This window comes from Dama dama, chromosome 29 (genome assembly GCF_033118175.1).
Source record: "Dama dama isolate Ldn47 chromosome 29, ASM3311817v1, whole genome shotgun sequence".
NCBI classification, from domain to species: domain Eukaryota; kingdom Metazoa; phylum Chordata; class Mammalia; order Artiodactyla; family Cervidae; genus Dama; species Dama dama.
Genome location: NC_083709.1, coordinates 70,332,755 through 70,353,394, shown reverse-complemented (window position 1 = coordinate 70,353,394; position 20,640 = coordinate 70,332,755). Strand labels below are relative to the sequence as shown.

Below are 20,640 nucleotides of genomic sequence, written 5' to 3'. Positions count from 1 at the left end.
CGACGACGTCTGAACTGCGCTGAGCAAGGCTAGAGGGGGTCACGTATAAAGGCACTGCACAGAGACTCGGGAATAAGAGAGCTACAGGCGGTTTAGGGAAATGTAAATAGATCACATAAATCAAAAAATGGATAAAGCTCAACAACTACTCAAAACAAAAGTCACCATACAAAATGTTACCAGCTTTTCTTAAACCAGCAACAAACAGAAAACAGAAATTCTAAAATAAATCATTCACAAAGCATCCAAAGAAATCCAGTGTCTAGGGATAAATCTAACAAACAATATGTTAAGACTTTCACAGTGAAAGCTTCAAAACATACATATAGCCAGTAAACACATGAAACGATGCTCAACATCACTCATTATTAGAGAAATCCAAATCAAAACTATAATGAGGTGTCGCCTCAGGTCAGAATGGCCATCACCAAAAAGACCTACAGCCAATAAATGCTGAAGAGGATGTGGAAAAAAAGGGAAATGTCTTGCATTGCTGGTAGGAATGTAAATTGATACAGCCACTATGGAGGTCAGCCCAGAGATTCCTTAACAAACTAGGAATAAAACTACCGTATGACCCAGCAACCCCACTACTGTGCACATACTCTGAGAAAACCGTCATTAAAAAGGCACAGGCACCGCAGTGTTCACAACAGCACAATGCACAATAGCCAGGACATGGGAGTGACCTAGACGTCCATCACAGAGGGGCGGGCGAGGAAGTTATGGGGCGCATGCAGTGGAGTACTACTCAGCCACAAAAAGGAACAAATGTGAATCAGTTGGAGTGAGGTAGATTAACCTAGAGCCTATTATGCAGAGTGAAGTTGAGTCAGAAAAAAAAATTTTTGTATATTAATGCATATATATGGAGTCTAGAAAAAAATGGTAATGATGGACCTATTTTCAGGGCTGGAGTAGAAATAGTCAGAGAATGGACCTGTGCACACAGCAGGGGAAGGAAAGCGGGAGGAAGTGTGAGCAGCGCTGACACGTGCACACCGCCGTGTGTAAAGCAGAGGCGGTGAGACGCAGCCGTGCGGGCGCGGGGAGCCCAGCTCAGGGTTCGGAAAACCCGGACGGGGGGGATGGGGGGCCGGGAGGGAGGGGTGCGCGTGCGCCGACAGCCGACTCTCTGCTGCACGGAAGAAACCGGCACAGCACTGCAAAGAGCACCCTCCACTGAAGGCTTAAGGTTACTCGATAGAAATTATGAAAGATCTAAAGCAAAAATTTATTTACAAATGGAGGAACATGTCAGTCTTCTTCTCACTGGACAGTTCAACACTGTACAATGCTACTATTCTTCAAAGTGATCTGTACATTTGACAAAATCAAATCAAAATGCTACAGTTTGGGGGAGGGGGTGTGTGTATGTATGAACTGATAAGTTGATTCTAAAACTTATATGGAAAAACATCCCAAGAATGGCCAAAGCAATCTTGAAAAACAATGCTTTTGGAAGACCTACACTACTAGATATCAAGATCCATTATAATAGTATAATACTAAGACAATAAGGTATTGGCACAATGGCAAACACAACGATGAAATAGAATAGAGATTCCAGAAACAAACTCTCACATACAACTACTTGATTTATAGTGAAGGTGACGACATAATGCACTAGGTACTACACTTGATCTCAGCCAAAAGGCCGAGAAGCGATCATAATGCACTAGGAAAAGGAAGGCATGACCAACAAACAGTGCTGGGTCAACTGGAGATACATACTTTTTAGATGGAAAAAAAAAAAAAAACCTCATACCAAAATCAACTCCCAACGCACTGTGCATCTCACTGTGGAAGGTAAAATAAGAAGCCCTTTGGGTGAAAACACACAGAAAAACACTCTCAAGACATTGAATCCGGAAATATAATCAAACAGGATTCAAAAAGCACTCACCTTAAAAATGTAGCACTCACGACACTAAAATAATTACAGGTCAACAGAAAGACACCACGCTCCTTCGCTGTGTTCCTATGCTGCCTTTTTCTTTTCTTGTGAAAGTGAAAGAGTTTCAGTCGTGTCAGACTCTCTGCGACCCCGTGGGCTGCAGCCCACCAGGCTCCTCGGTCCATGGCATTCTCCAGACAAGAATAACGGAGGGTGTGGCCATTCCCTTCTCCAGGGGATCTTCCCGACCCAGGGATTGAACCAGGGTCTCCTGCATTGCAGGCAGATTCTTTTTTTTTTTTTTTTTTTCTTTTTTTTTATTAGTTGGAGGCCAATCACTTCACTGCAGGCAGATTCTTTACCACCTGAATCACCAGGAAAGCCATCAGGGAAGCCCAAATAAAAGAAATTTTCTTTTTTAGATTTCCCAAATATTTGTCTATTTTAATAACATGTTTACAAAGAACTAATTTGGAGTTTTATGTATCAGATCTATTTTTCTTATTTTTTTTCTAAATCCTTATTTTGTTTGTATTTACTTAGTCTCCAGATTGATTTTCAATCTTTTCACTTTCAAATTTTCCTTTAGGGATTCCTTCAGTGACACTCCCACTAGGTTTGATAAACTCTTGTTCATTTCTAAATGGCTTGTAATTTACAACTGCAACAACAGATACATGATTTATTTTGGTTTTTTTTTTTTTTTTTTGGTTGTTAATTTTTGAGTTTTCTTTGTAGACTTCCAAATTATCAAATCATCAATTTCCTGGAAAACTGAAGAACTATTTTACAAGATTATTATTAATGATCATGAAATTGGAATACATTATGTTATTATCATTATTGTTATTCAAATACTGTTTTCTTAACCTACAAACAGTGAATTTATCAATGTCATTTTGTATTTTTAACAGTTCTGCTCTTATGTATTTAGACAATATTTTATTAGCTCATAAAGATTCATGACATTTGAAAGGTGGCACCTCTATCAAAATAAAATCTTTTTTCTTCCCTTTAATGCTTTTGTTCAGTTCAGTCGCTCAGTCATTCTGACTCTTTGCGACCCCATGGACTGCAGCGCACCAGGCTTCCCTGTCCATCACCAACCCCTGGAGCTTGCTCAGACTCCTGTCCGTCAAGTCGGTGATGCCATCCACCATCTCATCCTCTGCCAGCCCCTTCTCCTCCCGCCTTCAATCCTCTTCAGCATGAGGGTCTTCTCCAGTGAGTCGGCTCTTCGCAGCAGGTGGCCAAAGTATTGGAGTTTCAATTTCAACATCAGTCCTTCCAATGAATATTCAGGACTGATTTCCTTTATGATGGACTGGTTAGATCTCTCTGCAGTCCAAGGGACTCTCAGGAATCTTCTCCAACACCACAGTTCAAAAGCATCAATTCTTTGGCACTCAGCTTTCTTTATAATCTAACTCTCACATCCATACATGACCACTGGAAAAACCATAGCTTTGACTAGACAGACCTCTGTCAGCAAAGTAATGTCTCTGCTTTTTAATGTGCTGTCTAGGTTGGTCATAGCTTTTCTTCCAAGGAGCAAGCATCTTTTAATTTCATGGCTGCAGTCACCAGCAGCCAATCACTGCTGGTGATTTTGGAGCCCAAAAAAATTGTCTCTCACTGTTTCCATTGCTTCCCTGTCTATTTGCCATGAAGTGATGGGACCGGATGCCATGATCCTAGTTTTCTGAATGTTGAGCTTTATGTCAACTTTTTCACTCTCCTCTTTCACTTTCATCAAGAGGCTCTTTAGTTCTTCTTCACTTTCTGCCATAAGGGTGGTGTCATCTGCGTTATCTTTTGTAGCTTAAATTTTGTCAGGTACTAATCTTACCATATCTACTTTTTTTTTTGAGTCAGATTTGCCTTTGTCTATTTCGTTATTTCAACCTTTGATGTCATTTTAAGTGTATCCTAAAAAGGTTTGCTAGATTTGTAGGCCTCTGTGTTTGTATAATTTCAATCAAAGAATCTATTTTCTTGAATTCAAACCTTCGTATTTACTAAGCATTCATGAACTTACTACTGCCATACGTTTATCACTAATTAACTTTGATTTTGATTTTATTTTGATCAAAGTTGTATATGTATAGAGTTTAAGGTTGTCAAATAGTTCTACAAGACTGTTACCCACCTTTCCCCTCCCCCAGACAAAAGGTGACAATTCCCCAACACTCAGTCAGTCAGTTCAGTCGCTCAGTCGTGTCCGACTCTTTGTGACCCCATGAATCGCAGCATGCCACTCAACCCGTTCTATTTCCTGCTCCACAGAGGTAATCACATTTTTTTCTACTCTTAATTCAGTCTCTTGGTATTTAGTTTTATGTCATTCCCACCCCTTTGCAAAACAAAGGGAAAAAATAATAGAATTTAGCCAAAAGAGGTATGATAAATACTTAAGAAATCTGAGACTTGGTGAACCACAATTTACACAGGCTATAACGTTCTTATCTTCTCTTGTTTGAAATATTCGTCTCTCTTGTCAAATAAAATATAAAAGAAAGCAATTCAATTCTAATTACAGTCTCCTAGAGAAATATAGCTGAACCGAACCAAGCAAGGACAGAAAAGTCCAGTCAAAATGGAGAGGCGTTTATTTTGTGTACACTGTCATAATGCTTCTAACCTTCGGAATCTGTGGCCTCCCTTGGGGCATGAGGCTTCAAGCAGCTAGCGCTGACTTCTTTCAGAGGAATACTTACCCTTTTAAGACTAAATTATGTGTATTTAAAAACTGGAGCTTTGGGGATGCACTGTAATCAACGTAATAACGTTTTCACACCTCAAAATTTAGAGTCCCAAGACTTAGCATTAGGAATACAGGTTTCAAATTGCTAGTAGCATTTTGGTTACTGAAGAAGGACTCTAGTAGGGATTGGTTATTAAAAGCTAAGAGTCTGTTAAGGCTTGATGTTGCTTATCCTTTGGAGAATAGAAGATACAACACAGAACTATGATGTCTATACGTAAGTCAATAGTGACTAGGCCTTAGCAATGGCTTAAAATGGTTTATATGTAAGTATTCCCATTTGCTTCATGAAATTTTTTTTCCTAGTTCCAGGATCTTGAAGCTAAATTAGATGCAAGAATCCAACTGTTTAGAGCAGCTATTTCCTTAGGGCACACCATCTGTTTGCAATGCACAGCTAATTCTGAGTCTGTTGACCCTTTAAGAGTATCCCCTGACTCCTAAAACCCAATTTATTAAAACTCCCTCTTTCCCCTTCTCCTACCATAAGGAAAGGGTAGGCTGGATCTGACAAAATTTAAGTGTTATATGAGAAAGAGTGGAATGGCCCCAACTAAAAGAATATTGATGAGGCCATGTTTGGAGTTTTGGGTTTTTTTTTTGTTTTTTTTTTTTAAGGATAAGGTAGAAGAAACAATTGCAATCTTGGGGAGAAAGATATATAAGAACAAATACTCAAGATTATAAACTAAAACAAGAAAGAAAAGAACAAAAGTGAAATTTACCATGGAAAGTGAGAAAGTGAAACAACAGAAGAAAAATAGAGGAAAGTCACATACAGTGCTAACTGTGTTAACTGTGAGCGCTTTCAAATCTGCAACGTTTGCAATTTAACAAAGGAGGGAGATAGAGTAAAGAAAGAAAAGAAGAGGAAAATGTGAGACAGACCTGTGGTTCTCACTCCCTGAAGAATGTCAAGGAAAGGGCCTAGAATGTACATGCCAGCGGAATCTGGACCCCCGGTTGTTTTATTTCCTTTGGCTGTAGCAAGTACTGCTGATTTGTCTGTGTTCAGAGACACAGATATCTGGGGTGAGGAGATAATACAATTTTTTTTAGTTCCCCCCCCTCCAACATTATGAACATTTTCAAATATTCAGAAAATTGACAGAAATGTGAACACCTCTATACTTACCATTTAAATTCCATAACAACTACTATTTTGTTATATTAATTTTATCATTATTTATCCATCTATGCATCTATCTGTTAAGGGTCTAATTTAGTAGTATTTAAAGAACTCTTCCCAGGTGGCTCAGTGGTAAAATATCTGCCTGCTAACCTAGGAGACGCTGGAGACACAGGTTTGATCCCCGGGTCAAGAAGACGAGTAGAAAATGGCAACCCACTCCAGTATTCTTGCCTGGAAAAATCCATGGACAGAGGAGGAGTCTGGCAGGCTAGAGTCCACGGGGTCGCGGAGTTGGACACAACTGAGCACACACACCACACCAAGAAAACCTTCCGCAAAGTCAGACATTAAAAAAAATCACCCTCCCTGATGGGGGCTTGAGTCAGCAAAGGATGCTACGTGAAACCACAAGCGAGGAGGGAGCTGGATTCCTGCTCAGTCATTAGCTGAATTACTGTCCTGAAATCATTCTGCTTATCCTGAAATACCACATAGTGTCTGAGCTTCAGTTTCCTCACTTACAAAGTTAGACAAAATGATAATCATGGTCTCATGGTCCTTCTTTAGTCTAAAAATTCTACGATTCTATGAAAACCAATTTTCTTAATAATAACTATCATTTACTTCATGTTTTTTAAGTGCCAGGAGGTATGCTCCAAGCTTAGGAGTACAATCTCATCTCGTCTTCACAGGTTCCTTAAAATGTCTGAGATACCACACTCATGAAAACTGCCACCTGTTTTAGCAACACGTGGTCAGCCCGACCTATCTCCAGCTGCACTTCCTCTCCTCAGGCTCCTGCTCTCTGACCAGCATCAACTGTACATGGTTCTGTGGAACCAGCTGGAACTAGCAATCAGAAATTAGCTCTCCTCATTGAGAAACATGAGCAAACTCTAACCCCTGCTCTGTAATTTTTCTCCAAACGTGAAGTGAGATAAAATAGCTAAAACTACATTAACTTGTTTATTTTGGTAAAATAATTACATATAATTATGTTGAAGAAAATCTACAATACACAATCTTGGTGTTTTTATTTAAATCTGTTATACACTGAATAACAAGATTTAAATGTCAGTTTTTCAATTGGAGCAAGTACTCAAATCAACAGCCATGTGCTAAACAAAGAGACTCAATTAGAGCACATTATGGTTTGGTTTGAGAATGAATAAATCTAGGAAAAAAAAAATAGCCCCATACACATATTGTGTGTGTGTGTGTGTGCGTGCGTGCACACGTGCATGTGTATAAATGAAAAGCCACTGTTACTGCTTTTATCTCTATATTCCTCTGCAGGTTTAACTATCTCTTTCATGTTCAGTGCTCCCAAATATGTATATTAGTCCTCATTTCCAGAAGAAAAAAAAAATTGCTTTTGCTTTTTTCCATGGGAGCTACTTGTATTTCCATGCACACTGGAGGATCTTACATTGTAGAAATGTAACAGGAGGCCTGCACAAGGTGCCTCAGAACTATAAATACACACTATTACGTAATCAGTGAGGTTCACACCTAGGCAATCTAGATGGAATGGTTATCCTAAGCAAGTGAACAAAAATAAGGAGGTTCAGCCCTATTGGTTAAAACAAGGAAACAGTGAAACAGGCCTAAGTAATTCAGCAACTGCAGAATAAGCAAGGAAGTGATCTACTCAAGTCATGGAAACTGATAAACCCAAATTCTTCCCTTTTCGGCTTCCCTGGTGCTCAGCTGGTAAAGAATCCGCCTGCAACGCAGGAGACCTAGGTTTGATCCCTGGGTTGGGCAGGTCCCCTGAAGAAGGGAACGGCTACCCACTCCAGTATTCTGGCCTGGAGAATTCCAAGGACTGTATATAGTCCATGGGGTCATAAAGAGTCAGACACAACTGAGCAACTTTCACTTTCTTATACAAAGACTTCGATAACAGATTCTGCTAAAGAGCAGGGAGAAACTGTTTCCTCCAGTGAAATAATCATGTCTCTAACCAGACTGCGACTTATGGTAACATGTGTCAGCATCTTTTACATGAATATTGAGGTTACTATACAACCAGCACATGTAGGGCCATGATCTTCAGCTAAGTGCGGTCTCCCCAAAGGAAGCCATCACTCCTGTAACTCATCACCAGAAAGGAGGCGGCTCTTCAAACAGGGAACCCGAGCAGAGACTCTGTGGGCCCTGCCGTCCTGGGCCGGCGGGAAGAGAGGCCAACGTCTGGGTCTGTTCACTTGGTGGCGATACTCAGACTCTCTGTCTGCCGCACGGAGATGGGCCAGAAGATAAGGGCCTGAACATTAAGTCTTTATAAACCAGGATGGATGGTTTTATGTTGCTTTCCATCCATTATCCCCTAGCTTTTAGGAAAGCCTGATGTAAACATTCCAGTCTTACTTCAGCTGTTCCACTGGAATTAAGGTGAAACTAGTGTGTCGAACTATGGACGGAGGTTCGTGACATTGTACAGGAGACAGGGATCAAGACCATCCCCATGGAAGAAGAAATGCAAAAGGCAAAATGGTTGTCTGAGGAGGCCTTACAGATAGCTGCGAAACGAAGAGAAGCTAAAAGCAAAGGAGAAAAGGAAAGCTATTCCCATTTGAATGCAGAGTTCCAAAGAATAGCCAGGAGAGATAAGAAAGCCTTCCTCAGCGATCAATGCAAAGAAATAGAGGAAAACAACAGAATGGGAAAGACTAGAGATCTCTTCAAGAAAATTACAGATATCAAGGGAACATTTCAGGCAAAGATGGGTTCGATAAAGGACAGAAATGGTATGGACCTAACAGAAGCAGAAGATATTAAGAAGAGGTGGCAAGAATACACAGAAGAACTGTACAAAAAAGATCTTCATGACCCAGATAATCACGATGGTGTGATCACTCACCTAGAGCCAGACATCCTGGAATGTGAAGTCAAGGGGGCCTTAGAAAGCATCACTACGAACAAAAGTAGTGGATGTGATGGAATTCCAGTTGAGCTATTTCAAATCCTGAAAGGTGATGCTGTGAAAGTGCTGCACTCAATATGCCAGCAAATTTGGAAAATTCAGCAGTGGCCACAGGACAGGAAAAGGTCCGTTTTCATTCCAATCCCCAAGAAAGGCAATCCCAAAGAATGCTGAAACTACCGCACAATTGCACTCATCTCACACGCTAGTAAAGTAATGCTCAAAATTCTCCAAGCCAGGCTTCAGCAATAAGTGAACCGAGAACTTCCAGATGTTCAGGCTGGTTTTAGAAAAGGCAGAGGAACCAGAGATCAAATTGCCAATATCCGCTGGATCATCGAAAAAGCAAGAGAGTTCCAGAAAAACATCCATTTCTGCTTTATTGACTATGCCAAAGCCTTCGACTGTGTGGATCACAATAAGCTGTGGAAAATTCTGAAAGAGATGGGCATACCAGACCACCTGACCTGCCTCTTGAGAAACCTGTATGCAGGTCAGGAAGCAACAGTTAGAACTGGACATGGAAAAAAAAAAAAAGAACTGGACATGGAACAACAGACTGGTTCCAAATAGGAAAAGGAGTACGTCAAGGCTGTATATTGTCACCCTGCTTATTTAACTTATATGCAGAGTACATCATGAGAAACGCTGGGCTGGAAGAAGCACAAGCTGGAATTAAGATTGCCAGGAGAAATATCAATAACCTCAGATATGCAGATGACACCACCCTTATGGCAGAAAGTGAAGAGGAACTAAAAAGCCTCTTGATGAAAGTGAAAGAGGAGAGTGAAAAAGTTGGCTTAAAGCTTAACATTCAGAAAACTAAGATCATGGCATCTGGTCCCATCACCTCATGGGAAATAGATGGGGAGACAGTGGAAACAGTGGCTGACTTTATTTTTTTGGGCTCCAAGATCACTGCCGATGGTGACTGAAGCCATGAAATTAAAAGACACTTACTCTTTGGAAGGAAAGTTATGACCAACCTAGGTAGCATATTAAAAAGTAGAGACATTACTTTGCCAACAAAGGTCCGTCTGGTCAAGGCTATGGTTTTTCCAGTGGTCATGTATGGATGTGAGAGTTGGACTGTGAAGAAAGCTGAGCGCCGAAAAATTGATGCTTTTGAACTGTGGTGTTGGAGAAGACTCTTGAGATCCCTTGGACTGCAAGGAGATCCAACCAGTCCATCCTGAAGGAGATAAGTCCTGGGTGTTCATTGGAAGGACTGATGCTGAAGCTGAAACTCCAATACTTTGGCCACCTCATGCGAAGAGCTGACTCATTGGAAAAGACCCTGATGCTGGGAGGGGTTGGGGGCAGGAGGAGAAGGGGACGACAGAGGATGAAATGGCTGGATGGCATCACCGACTCGATGGGCATGAGTTTGAGTAAACTCCGGGAGCTGGTGATGGACAGGGAGGCCTGGCGTGCTGCAGTTCATGGGGTCGCAGAGTCGGACACGACTGAGCGACTGAACTGACTGAGTGTGTCCTTAAGAGTAGAGAAGACAAACGGTAGCAGCAGGACTAAACTAAATGCTCAAGCATGTTAAAGAGGAAGGCTGAGAGCAAGAGTCAGAGCTGCCGGCTGCACGGAACGCTAACCACTTGCAGCTGCTCCCTACTTTGCAATCTTCATGTTTGGGAGCTCTACTTTATTAGTGAAGGTGGCAGCCTCCTCATGTGTTCTCAGCTATAGGCAATGAGATCTATGTAAGCTCTCAGGTTCCCGTATGGCCCTCCCTGCTAGAAAACTCAAAGCTAATTATTAGCTCTACTACTAACAGTGAAAAAGTTATGGTTAACTGTTCTTATTTTCCCCTTTTACTTACTGGTTCTTATCTTTTTGATCACTAGCTTTGGTCTTACTGCATGTATTTTTATTTCAAGCTTCCTAAATCCTTTTATGGAGAATGGCCAGAGGACAAGCCAAGCACTGAATCAATTTTTCCCAAACAGTAAGTTACAAAAGGTGCTCATCTTGAAGTCATGAATGCTAGGGAAGTGGAGAGCCTGTACATTGGCTAAAAACAGCAAGGAAGCCTGGACGTGTAAGTACAGAATTCTGGAGTAGAAAAAGAGCTTGGATATAATCAATTCCATCCTCTCACATAACGCAAGAAATGTAATCTACAACTTCTGGACAGGAGGTTGTCTCTGCCTACCACCTCTGCCTGAACATTTCCAGTGACAGGGAGCACAGTGCCTTACAAGGTTTCACCTCAGGACTGCTCCCCACTGACACAATGTCCTTCCTTACACTAGTGAGATCTGCTTCTCAGTCCACCAGTTACTCATAGCTCTTCATTAGAGACATCTATTTCCTCTTCCAAAAGACATTCCTCCACTTATCTAAATGTATAATAAGTCTCATTCATTGAATATTTATCAGCAGCAGGCTATCTGCCAGGTACTCTAAATATGGACCTGCAACGCAGGAGGGAACAATATAACATGAACCGAGCGAGGCTCCAGATCTAAGCTAGGAATTCAGGGTCAAAATAAATACTTAAGGTAGTTTGGGGGGGCATAAGAATCCCCAAGAATGAGATGGAAGGCAAATGCTGATGTCATTTCTCTCCCTAAGGTCCTCTCCCATTCCAACCATTTTTCAGTCTACTGAAACCATTTCACTTGCCTATCCTATTTTCACCTCAAACTCAACATGCTCAAAGCAGAATTCATTTCTCTTCAATCTTTCTCTCACCAAATTCCTTACTAGTTAAAGGAATTATCTAGATATAAAAACCCTGGAATCACTTGTTTTTATATCATGGAGTCCTTCTAAAAACCAGTACTCCACCTTTTTACAGTTAACAGCTACTGCCTTAAATATTCAATAAATATTTACTGAGTGTCTATGATGCACCAGGCACTTTCTTTGCACTCAGGATAAACTGATGAACAAAACAAAAATAGCCACTTTCATGAAGTTTATATCCTAGTAGTTAGAAGGAAACAATAAACACAGTAAATTAGTAAGTATGATACACAAACAGTATTTTAGAAGGCAGTGTTAAAAAAAAAAAAAAGAAATGAAAAGCAAGATAACGGCAGTTACAGAAGTGTGGTCAGGGTTAGCCTCTTTGAGAAAAAGGTGACATGTGATCAAAAACACAGAAGAGGTGAGGGAGGAAGCTCCGCAGATCCGTGGGGGACAGTCATGCAGACGCCCTGCTACCAGCCCCTCCGATTTCTCTGAAATGTCACAAAGTCATTCCCGAGGTCATCAGACCTACTGCGGAGCTCCCGGGTAGCCACCCTGCCCCATCTCCGCTTTGGTACGGTCAGACACTCTTTTTCTACATTAAAATTACTAAAACCATCCACCTGATTTTCAAGGCTCACAATTCTCTTGAGCCTACCCATAATGTCAACATCATGAATTTCCATTCCTCCCCTTAAATTCCTGAAATTTAGCATGCTCCTTCTTCACTCACATCATCCTCCCCTACCCAGGAGGACTTTCCCTCTGCCCCTCATCCTGTCTAAACTGTCCCTGTCCTGCAAGGCACAGATCAAGTCCTATCACCTCTGTGAAGCAGTCCCTGAAGTTCTATTACTGAATCTCTATTCATCATTATTACCCCACCATCAAACTCCTTGAAAGCAAGTGTGCCTCTTTTTCTGTATTTCCACTGTGTTGACCATTACTAAATATGTGCTTATTTTAAATGAGTTATTTCTTCTTCAAGTCAAAGTTCTGCCATCTTAAAAACATATTTATTAGTTTTGATAAACTACTAAAACGGAATGATTAAAGAATGTTTATATTATACAAAAAATGTATGGAGGAGGAAGAATAAGCCAAAAGTTAATGATGGACAATGATAGCTTTTTTCTTTTCTCTGACTCAAATTTTCAGGTCTGTGCCTATGTTAATTTGAGAAGCATAAGAGTCTGCTATGAATATAAACAAATCAACACAAATAGTCAGTGATCAATTGTCACTAGACTCACTGGAAAAATTAAAATTATCTATGTCAAAGACTGCAAGATCTGAGTAACCTACAATTTCAAAGAGGTGAACTGTAATAAAGACCAGGGAATCCCATAATAAAGACAAAGTGAAGCAAATTCTCATGGTTTAAAAAAAAAAAAAATCCTTCCTGACACAGTGAGCGTAACAAGGTGTTTACTGTGTATGAAAGCAGCATGACGTAGAGCGAAGAGTCCACACTCTGAAAAGCTCAAACACAGGCTCCACTCATTACCACCATGACCTCAGTTTCCTGGTCTGTAAAATGGAAACACAGAAGCTCTATTTTACCAACTTTCATCAATACAAACTAAGTTCCAATCTGAGCAAAATCCCAACAAAACTATGCCTACGCAGGCAGATGGAGTTAATGGTAATTAATGCTCAATCATTTGAGTCTCAGTAGTTGGATTACTGTTAGTCACTATCTGTTCCATCTGAAGGGTCTTCCTTTTACAAATGTGTTTATGATTAAAATATGAATGACAAAATGTTAACATCTTTGAAAAATATTTAAAAGAACTAAAAAGAATCTTGGGTTAAAACCAATATCATCAAAATCTACAATTATTTCCGGAGCACTGGTCACTGGACTTGGAACAAATGGACTTAAAAAGACTCTTCTGGAAATTAACTGGTACACAGTTAAGAAGTTTTTGTATTATTACACAGCTTTCATCTAAGGTTGGTCATGCGAATTAAATGAGACAAGGCAGGTAGAATTCCTGGCACATTCTTAAAATATGTTCCTTTCAGATTGATAAGATGATGCAAGGTCCACTAAACCTTTGAGAAATGTGAAAGCAACCTATTTGTATATCCTATAAGTCATAATTTAAGTTATAAATCATTCTTTATAATGCTTATTGCTCTCAGATTGCCAAACTGAGAAAGCAGCTGTCAAAAGGCCAGATCTGATCTATAAAACTGGACCCATAAAACCAATCAGGCTTATTCCTCTAGCATATGAGAAAGTTTCTAAGGCAAAAAGCATACAAGTCAATCAATCCTAAGTTCACACCAGAAAAAGGTAACCGTAAGAAACCTACTTGCACTATCTGGACTGAAACTGTACAGTTAAACCTGGATCTAATTCAGAGTAGCAGCAAATCTTAATATTTATGGAGACTGCTTGGATTTGATATTGAGAAAACTACATTAAGAAAGGCATTAAATGTTACCCTAAGTATTGGAGTTAGGCTGGGTCAAGACAGACTATACATTTTTAGAAGATTCCAAAAGTTTTCTTGAGCCAGTTCTATGGGACAAGGCATGAAAAGTTCTGAGAAACATGCCAGTTTCTGCCCTCAGTTCCAGAACCAGGAAGCAGAGACGTGACCCAATCACATGGTATCAAACCACAGTCTGTCTGTTCAGAGAAAGTTGCATTATGCAATCCACGACCAAGAAAGAACAGCAAAAGGCATGAGGTTTTTGGACATGTGCAGGGGATTCTGTGGTTTGAAAAGACATGTTCTCACATCAAAAGGGCAATCCACTGGATACTGGCATTCTCAAAACCCACTTCATTAGACATGAACATATCTAATACAATATAGCACTACTACAAGAACGGTACTGAGTCCAGGTAATCGTTTCAATTAGGCCTAGGAGCTTTCAAGTGAAGTCCACAGGAGCAGCCTTCCCCACAAGAAGACTGGCTTCCCTTTTGATTATTTCTAACATATCAGTTCCCCGTTTAATTTCAACATTTACAAAGTAGATCCTGGTGTGCTAGTGGTTAAAACTCCACACTTCCACTGCAGGGGGCACAGGTTTGATCCCTGGTCAGGGAACTAAGATCCTGCAGGTCAAGTGGAAAAAAACAAAATAAAAATAAAACGTATTTACAATGCATTACCCATTAAAAAATGTTTTTTTCTTTAAAAAAAAAAAAAAGAGTTCATCTAAAATTCTAAACCTAACCACCATGTACTACAAGGCCTACACCCCACTTCAATTAACCCAAAATTTCTTCCAAATTAATATGTCTACATTTCTTAATCAACAAACACTACACCAGGTCCGCTTTTTATTTTTTTCCAGAAGTATAAAAAAGATACTAACATTCTCTTAAGGACTTTATAACTTATAATTATTCCCCCTCTCTCCCACTTTCAGAACTCACATTTCTTTAGCTCTGTGAAATTCAAGGTTGTAACTTCACTTACAAAAGTCACTCCATTAACTCTGTTCCTCCCTGATCCAAGTCCTTCGTATCTTAAAGTGCCATATAGGACACAAGATCCAGGATTAGAGAAAAATCAAAGTTCCTGTCCTGGTTCTTCCCTACCCTGAGAAATTCACCTAACCCATGTTTTTCCATCTGTAAACTGAGTGACTTATGACTTTCAACATTCGAATGCCTAGCCCTAGTGGGCCTCCTATTACATTATTCTCTCTTATCCCACTTATATTTCATTTCTGCTTTAGTCACATATTAGAGAATTTTTAGAATTGGGGAATAAATAATAGTAGTTAATATATCCAAACCCCACATTTTAGAATAAGGAAATTATAGAGTAACTTGCCAGCCAGACAATAAAAGCTTTTGCTTTCTGCCTTAGGGGAGCTGGGGGACATAGTTTACAAAGAGAGAGTTTAACACTAATCACATCCCCCACTCTGCCTCAATGAATTCCAGCTACCTTTCAAAGTCCGTTTAAGTCCTGAAGTGTCCAGGAAGCCTCCCTCCCCCAGTCACTTCAGCCTAGACTACTCACTTCCCTCTTTGAATACTGATGCCTCTCTGCAGGGGTGATATTAAAAGTATTAACAACTAGCACCACAGTGGGACCAACCAATCAGAAAGGATGTCTGACCAATCAAAACACAGGTGGCCCAGTGGGAATTTCTGGCTGAACATCAGCCCTCCTATTAATAACAATACAAAACAGCAACCTCAAACTCTAATACCATTTTCTCATTTGATCTCCACAATCTCATAAACTAGGCAAAGCAGGTATCATCCCCGTTTTCTGCATAACTAGCAGTTACATGACTTTTCTGATTATACACAGAATTCTCAATACTGTATAAACTGTACTTACATATAACAGTATAACTACTAAAAGGAGTACTCAAGTCAAATAGAATTCATTTAGTCAACAAGTACTTAAATGGAACAGAATATAAAACATAGTGCTAGCTTCTAAAACCAAAAGGAAATTGAAAGCATGACCCTTGCCCTCTGGGTACTTACAACATGTTCAAGAGAATATTTAAGTAACAGTGTAAGGTGGTAGAAAGAGAAAACACCAAGTGTAAGTCCTATGCAGTTCAAGCAAATAGTTCACAAACTAAACCAGTATAGGAAGTCAGGACTAAAAACTTCTCACACTCCCAAAAGGGGCAAAACTAAATCTGTGGTAAAAAGGCTGAAAAATCAGGAGTGGGTGGGAAAACAGAAAACAACTGGAATCGAGGGTCTGCAGTAGCAGAATGAGAGATCCCTAGCTAGATACAGAAATGGCCCTAATCATAAGCCTCAAGTACTGCTCTAAGCTCTGAATACAAATGGGAAATCTTATAAACCCCTTGTGGGGAGGGCTGAGGAAGGTTAGCTCGGCAGCAGCCTACAGAAAAGTCTAGGTGAGAGAAACTCTGGAAAGCAAATGGATTTGAGGGATAACAGGCAGGACTAAACCTGATAGCTGCCTATGAAGAAAGAAGATACATTCAAGAGGCATTAATGTAAAGAATAGTTGGGTTTGGGCATGTTTTCAAAGAAAAAGTTACAAAGTGACAGGAAGCTAAAGCATTCTCACATGGGAAATCTATGTAAACATAATGGTACTAAACTGTGTACCAAAGACAAGGGACCAATTTCCCCAAAGAAATCTATGTTGGACAGGGCAGAAAAATATAAAACTGATACCCAGACAATAAGGAACAACTGCAGACTCTTAAAAATGAAGGTCAAATTATTTAAAAAAAAAAAAAAAAAATTGTGTGTATTTATTTGGCTGCACTGGGTCTCAGCTGCAGCATGTGGGATCTAGCTCCCTGACCAGGGATCAAAAACCCCAGGCCCCTGCATTGGGAGCTTGCAGTGCCAGCCACTGGACCACCAGGGAAGTCCCTCAAGTTATAAATTTTAAAAAGCATTTGAGCTTCTTCAGAAGGTATGAAAGGATGAATGGAAATATCAACATAACCAAGGAGAGCAGGCAGACCAGTTGAGGTAGTCTAGACTTAAGGATAATAGCTCCTGGATCAGCTTTGTATTGTATGCATGCCAATGTAGTCTGTAAGCTCCTCCAGGGCATGAACTGGGCAATGCTTTGTGTATCTAGTAAGCTCAATTCTGTTATTTGAATACATGAACACTTTGTGTGCTAAGCTAAGTGGAAAAGAGTGAACTATGCTATTTGAGTTAATTAGTGGTGTGGAAATGTTACTTATGCTTGATGCATAATTATACTGATTCTCCTACCTATCCACATATCTATCTTGCCCCCCTTCTCAGGCAATGTCAAAAATCAACTGTATCCTCAAAGGTAGGCCTAGCCTGAAGGGACTATAAGAATGTACTTGAAGGGAATTTCCTGGCAGTCCAGTGGTTAGGACTCCAAGCTTCTACTGCAGGGGGAACTAAGATCCTGCATGCCATGCAGTGTGGCCAAAAAAAAAAAAGTACTTGAAATCAGAAAGAAGCCAAATTGTTTTTCTAATTGTGAGGACAAAAATCTAAAAATGAATATGGGCAATGCCAGATAGGTATATATATTAAAATGTGTAGGTTTTGGACCCTGAAACCTTTGCTGCAAATCCTAAATGCAGCTTTTAGCAATGGAGCACTCATCCTCTCCACACCTGTTTTCTCTTCTGTAAAATGGGGCAATCGCCACCAGCCCTCAGGGTTTAGTTGGGACGATCAGATAATGTACTTCGGTGTACTTTATGCCTCTGTATCATAATAAGCCCTTAATAGACAGTAGCTATTAACAATAACTGGCACCCTAAGTCTTGAAATGTTTTTAAAACATTCTGTGTTCAGTGAGAGAAATAAAAATGTATTCACTTTATTTTTAGTTGCTTTTTCACTAAGGCTCCACATTTCAGTTTCCAGTAGTACAGTCTGAGTGCTAACAAAGTTTTTCACTCCCCCTTCCACTGGGTAGGTGATGACCCCATACCCCATCCTGATTTAATATTTTGGAAAACCTAACAAATACTGTACCTCGAAAACCAGTTACACAGACGACCGATTCAAACTACTGTCACTCAAGAAATCGAACCTCTCTACCGTTGTTCCTTCGAGGAAATAAAAGCGTTTGATCAATTCAGAGTCGTTTCCATTGAAACATTCCAAACCCCGCAGAGTGAGCAAACCTTCAAGTTTCTACTACCAAAACAATCCGCAGCCTTCTGGTGAGCGGATTCCACTTCAGCGTTCCCCAGACGCACGAAAGAAGAACCAGTCCACACATCTTATTGCCTCCTTGTCCTCACACAAAGCTTCGCAGCAGCTCCTCTTCCAAAGCCGCCCCCGGCTGGAGAAGCAGCCCCACTCGGCGGGGTCAAGCCGATGTCAAAGGCCAGGGAGGCCTCGCTGACCCCGAGGGTCTCTGCCGCACACATCCCCTCCCACTGCTGGGGGAGGCCTGGAGGCTCAGAGCGCACACCCCGCCCTGGAAGCTTCCTCCGACCCCTCAACCCCGCCCGGGCCCCTGGAGCCTGGAGGACCAACTCGCTCGGGGTGCGGTGCCTGGGACAACGCCACGCAGCGCCTCGCGGGAACCGGGGGGCAGCCCCAGCTCTGCCGGTCTCGGCCAGCCTCACACCCTCCGGCCCGCGGCCCGCGCGCCCATTCGCTCCCCAGAGGGCAGCCCCGGACCCCGGACGGCTTCGCCCGACGCCACCTCCCCGCGAAGAGCCAGCAGCCGCGGTGGCTGCGGGCTGCCGGGCACGTTCACCCGCGCTCGGACCCACGCCTCCACCCCGCCTCCGCTGCCCGCCCGCGGCTCGCGAGGCGGCGGCCAGACCAGGAAAGCCCGGCCCGGGTGCCGCCACCTGCGCCCCCGGCCCCGCGCCATGTTTGAGAAAGAGGAGTGAGCCAGAGGCCGGGCCCGGCCCGCGCGCCCCGAGGCTTCCCGCCAGCCCCGCCGCGCCGCTGCTCACCCGCTGCCTCCGGGACCAGCGTGGCCGCCGCCGCCAGCATGAGGAGGAGCAGCCGGGGACGCGGAGTAGCGGCCGCCGCCTCCATAGTCCCGCCGCCACCGCCTGTGGCCCGGCCCGGCCCGGCCGCCGCCTCGCCTCAACAAGCCTCGCCTCGCCCCACCTCCCCTGCCGCGGCGGCGGCCTCGCTCCGGCCCTTTGTAACTGCTCGGGGGCCGCCCGTCCATTGGCTGCAGGGCTCCCGCCGGCCCCGCCTCCCCGCCGTCTGCGAACCGCCGAGCGGGACCCGACCCGAAACCCCGCCCACGGGCCCGCCGGGAAGCCAATCCGCAGCCGCAGGCGCCGGGCTGCTGGCCACGCCCCCAGGCTCCCCGGGGGCCGGGGAGACAGACCCCTGCCGGAGTCCGAGCCGCCGGGAGCTAGAAGGCCGGGTGGGGGCAGGGTCTAGCGAGCCTGGCACAGCCTTCCCTCCAGCCACAGAGGACGAGGGCTAGACGGTGGGTGTGTCTGGGTGTGAGTCGCTTTCGGAAAAAGGCTGTGGCAGCTCTATTCTTCTAGCCTCTTTTCTTCTCATTTAAGATCTGGTACCGAGCCTGACCCTGATTCACAGCCCTGCACCGTCGATCCCCCACACATTCACCCAGATACTTAGTATCGTCGGGCAGGCTTCACCTTCCCCTCTCCAGATCCATGCCTCAACTTTCAACACCATCCCCCCACCCCAAGATCCTACCTCAGTGCCTTTCAGATACGACCGTCTCCTGTTTCCTCCCACTGTCATTGTCGACCCCCAAACATAGATTACCCTCACCCCGCAAAAAAAAAAAAAAAAGTCTAAAGAGCCTCCAAATCCTGGCCTCAGATCCCCGCCTCAGACACAGATCCCGAGCTCAGACACACCCCTGAACTGACTCCCGCCCCTCTCCGGAACTCAGAGCTGAGCCAGACTGGACTCCAAACCACACTCCTTTCCCCTTCTCCCTCCCTAATCCAGGTGAGAAAGCGAAGGTTCCCACCCCCATCCCCCAAGGAGAGGGATTGCCCCTTCTTAGCAGGCTGCACCCCGGGAGCGGAGGAGGAGCAGTCATTACTTTGAGCTGCCTCTGACACGCCTGCACAATAATTCTGAGGTGTCACTAGAAACCCAAATAAACTCAGCTACGTTTTCATTCTGAATTCCTAATTTACTGTGAGACGCTCCACCCACCTTTCCTCTGGGACGCCAAAATGAGCTCCAGATTTGTAATTCTTCCTGTCAGACTAGTCCTCTCTTCAGACACAAACACAGCCGAGGAGGCTGTTACATAGAACAGAGAACATTTTTCCACAGAACCTTTCAGGGAGAAAGTTTTATTTTCTGTGTGATTCGAACTTGGAATTAAATAAACCTTGGTAGCAGGAATCAGAACCAGCCTCTACTATCGATTTGTAAATTGGTTTAGGGCTACCGGGGTGAGCATTTTAGACGCCTGTGAAGACCTCCCTCCTGAGTAGTAAAGGGGCAGGGTGGGGGTGTTGGAACCGAGATCTGAGATGGGCACTACTCCCCTTCTGGCTCCAAAATCTATTTGAGCAAGCCAGTTAACCTTTCTGAGCCTCCATTTTGTCATCTATAAAATGGAAATAATATCTATCTCCCAAGTTTTGGTGAGAGACTACCTTAAGTCTTGGAGAAGGGAATGGCAACCCACCCCAGTGTTCTTGCCTGGAGAATCCCGTGGACAGAGGAGCCTGGTGGGCTGCTGTCCATAGGGTCGCCCAGAGTCAGAGACAGCGACTTAGCATGCATGCATGCATTGGAGAAGGAAATGGCAACC

At 42.9% G+C, this 20,640-nt stretch overlaps 1 protein-coding gene and 1 pseudogene across 2 annotated transcripts in view; both read right to left on the bottom strand.

The window, feature by feature from the left end:
* The window catches only part of TGFBR1 (transforming growth factor beta receptor 1), a 71,226-nt gene extending 52,250 nt beyond the window's left edge, over positions 1–18,976 (bottom strand). For both annotated transcript variants that reach the window (XM_061132621.1, XM_061132622.1), the window contains exon 1: positions 18,827–18,976. In XM_061132621.1, coding sequence (XP_060988604.1) covers positions 18,827–18,911 — 85 coding nt within the window. In that variant the 5' untranslated portion in view covers positions 18,912–18,976. The remainder of the gene's footprint in view (positions 1–18,826) is intronic.
* LOC133049021 (U2 spliceosomal RNA) lies at positions 1,498–1,669 on the bottom strand (annotated as a pseudogene).
* Positions 18,977–20,640: the final 1,664 nt, after the last annotated feature.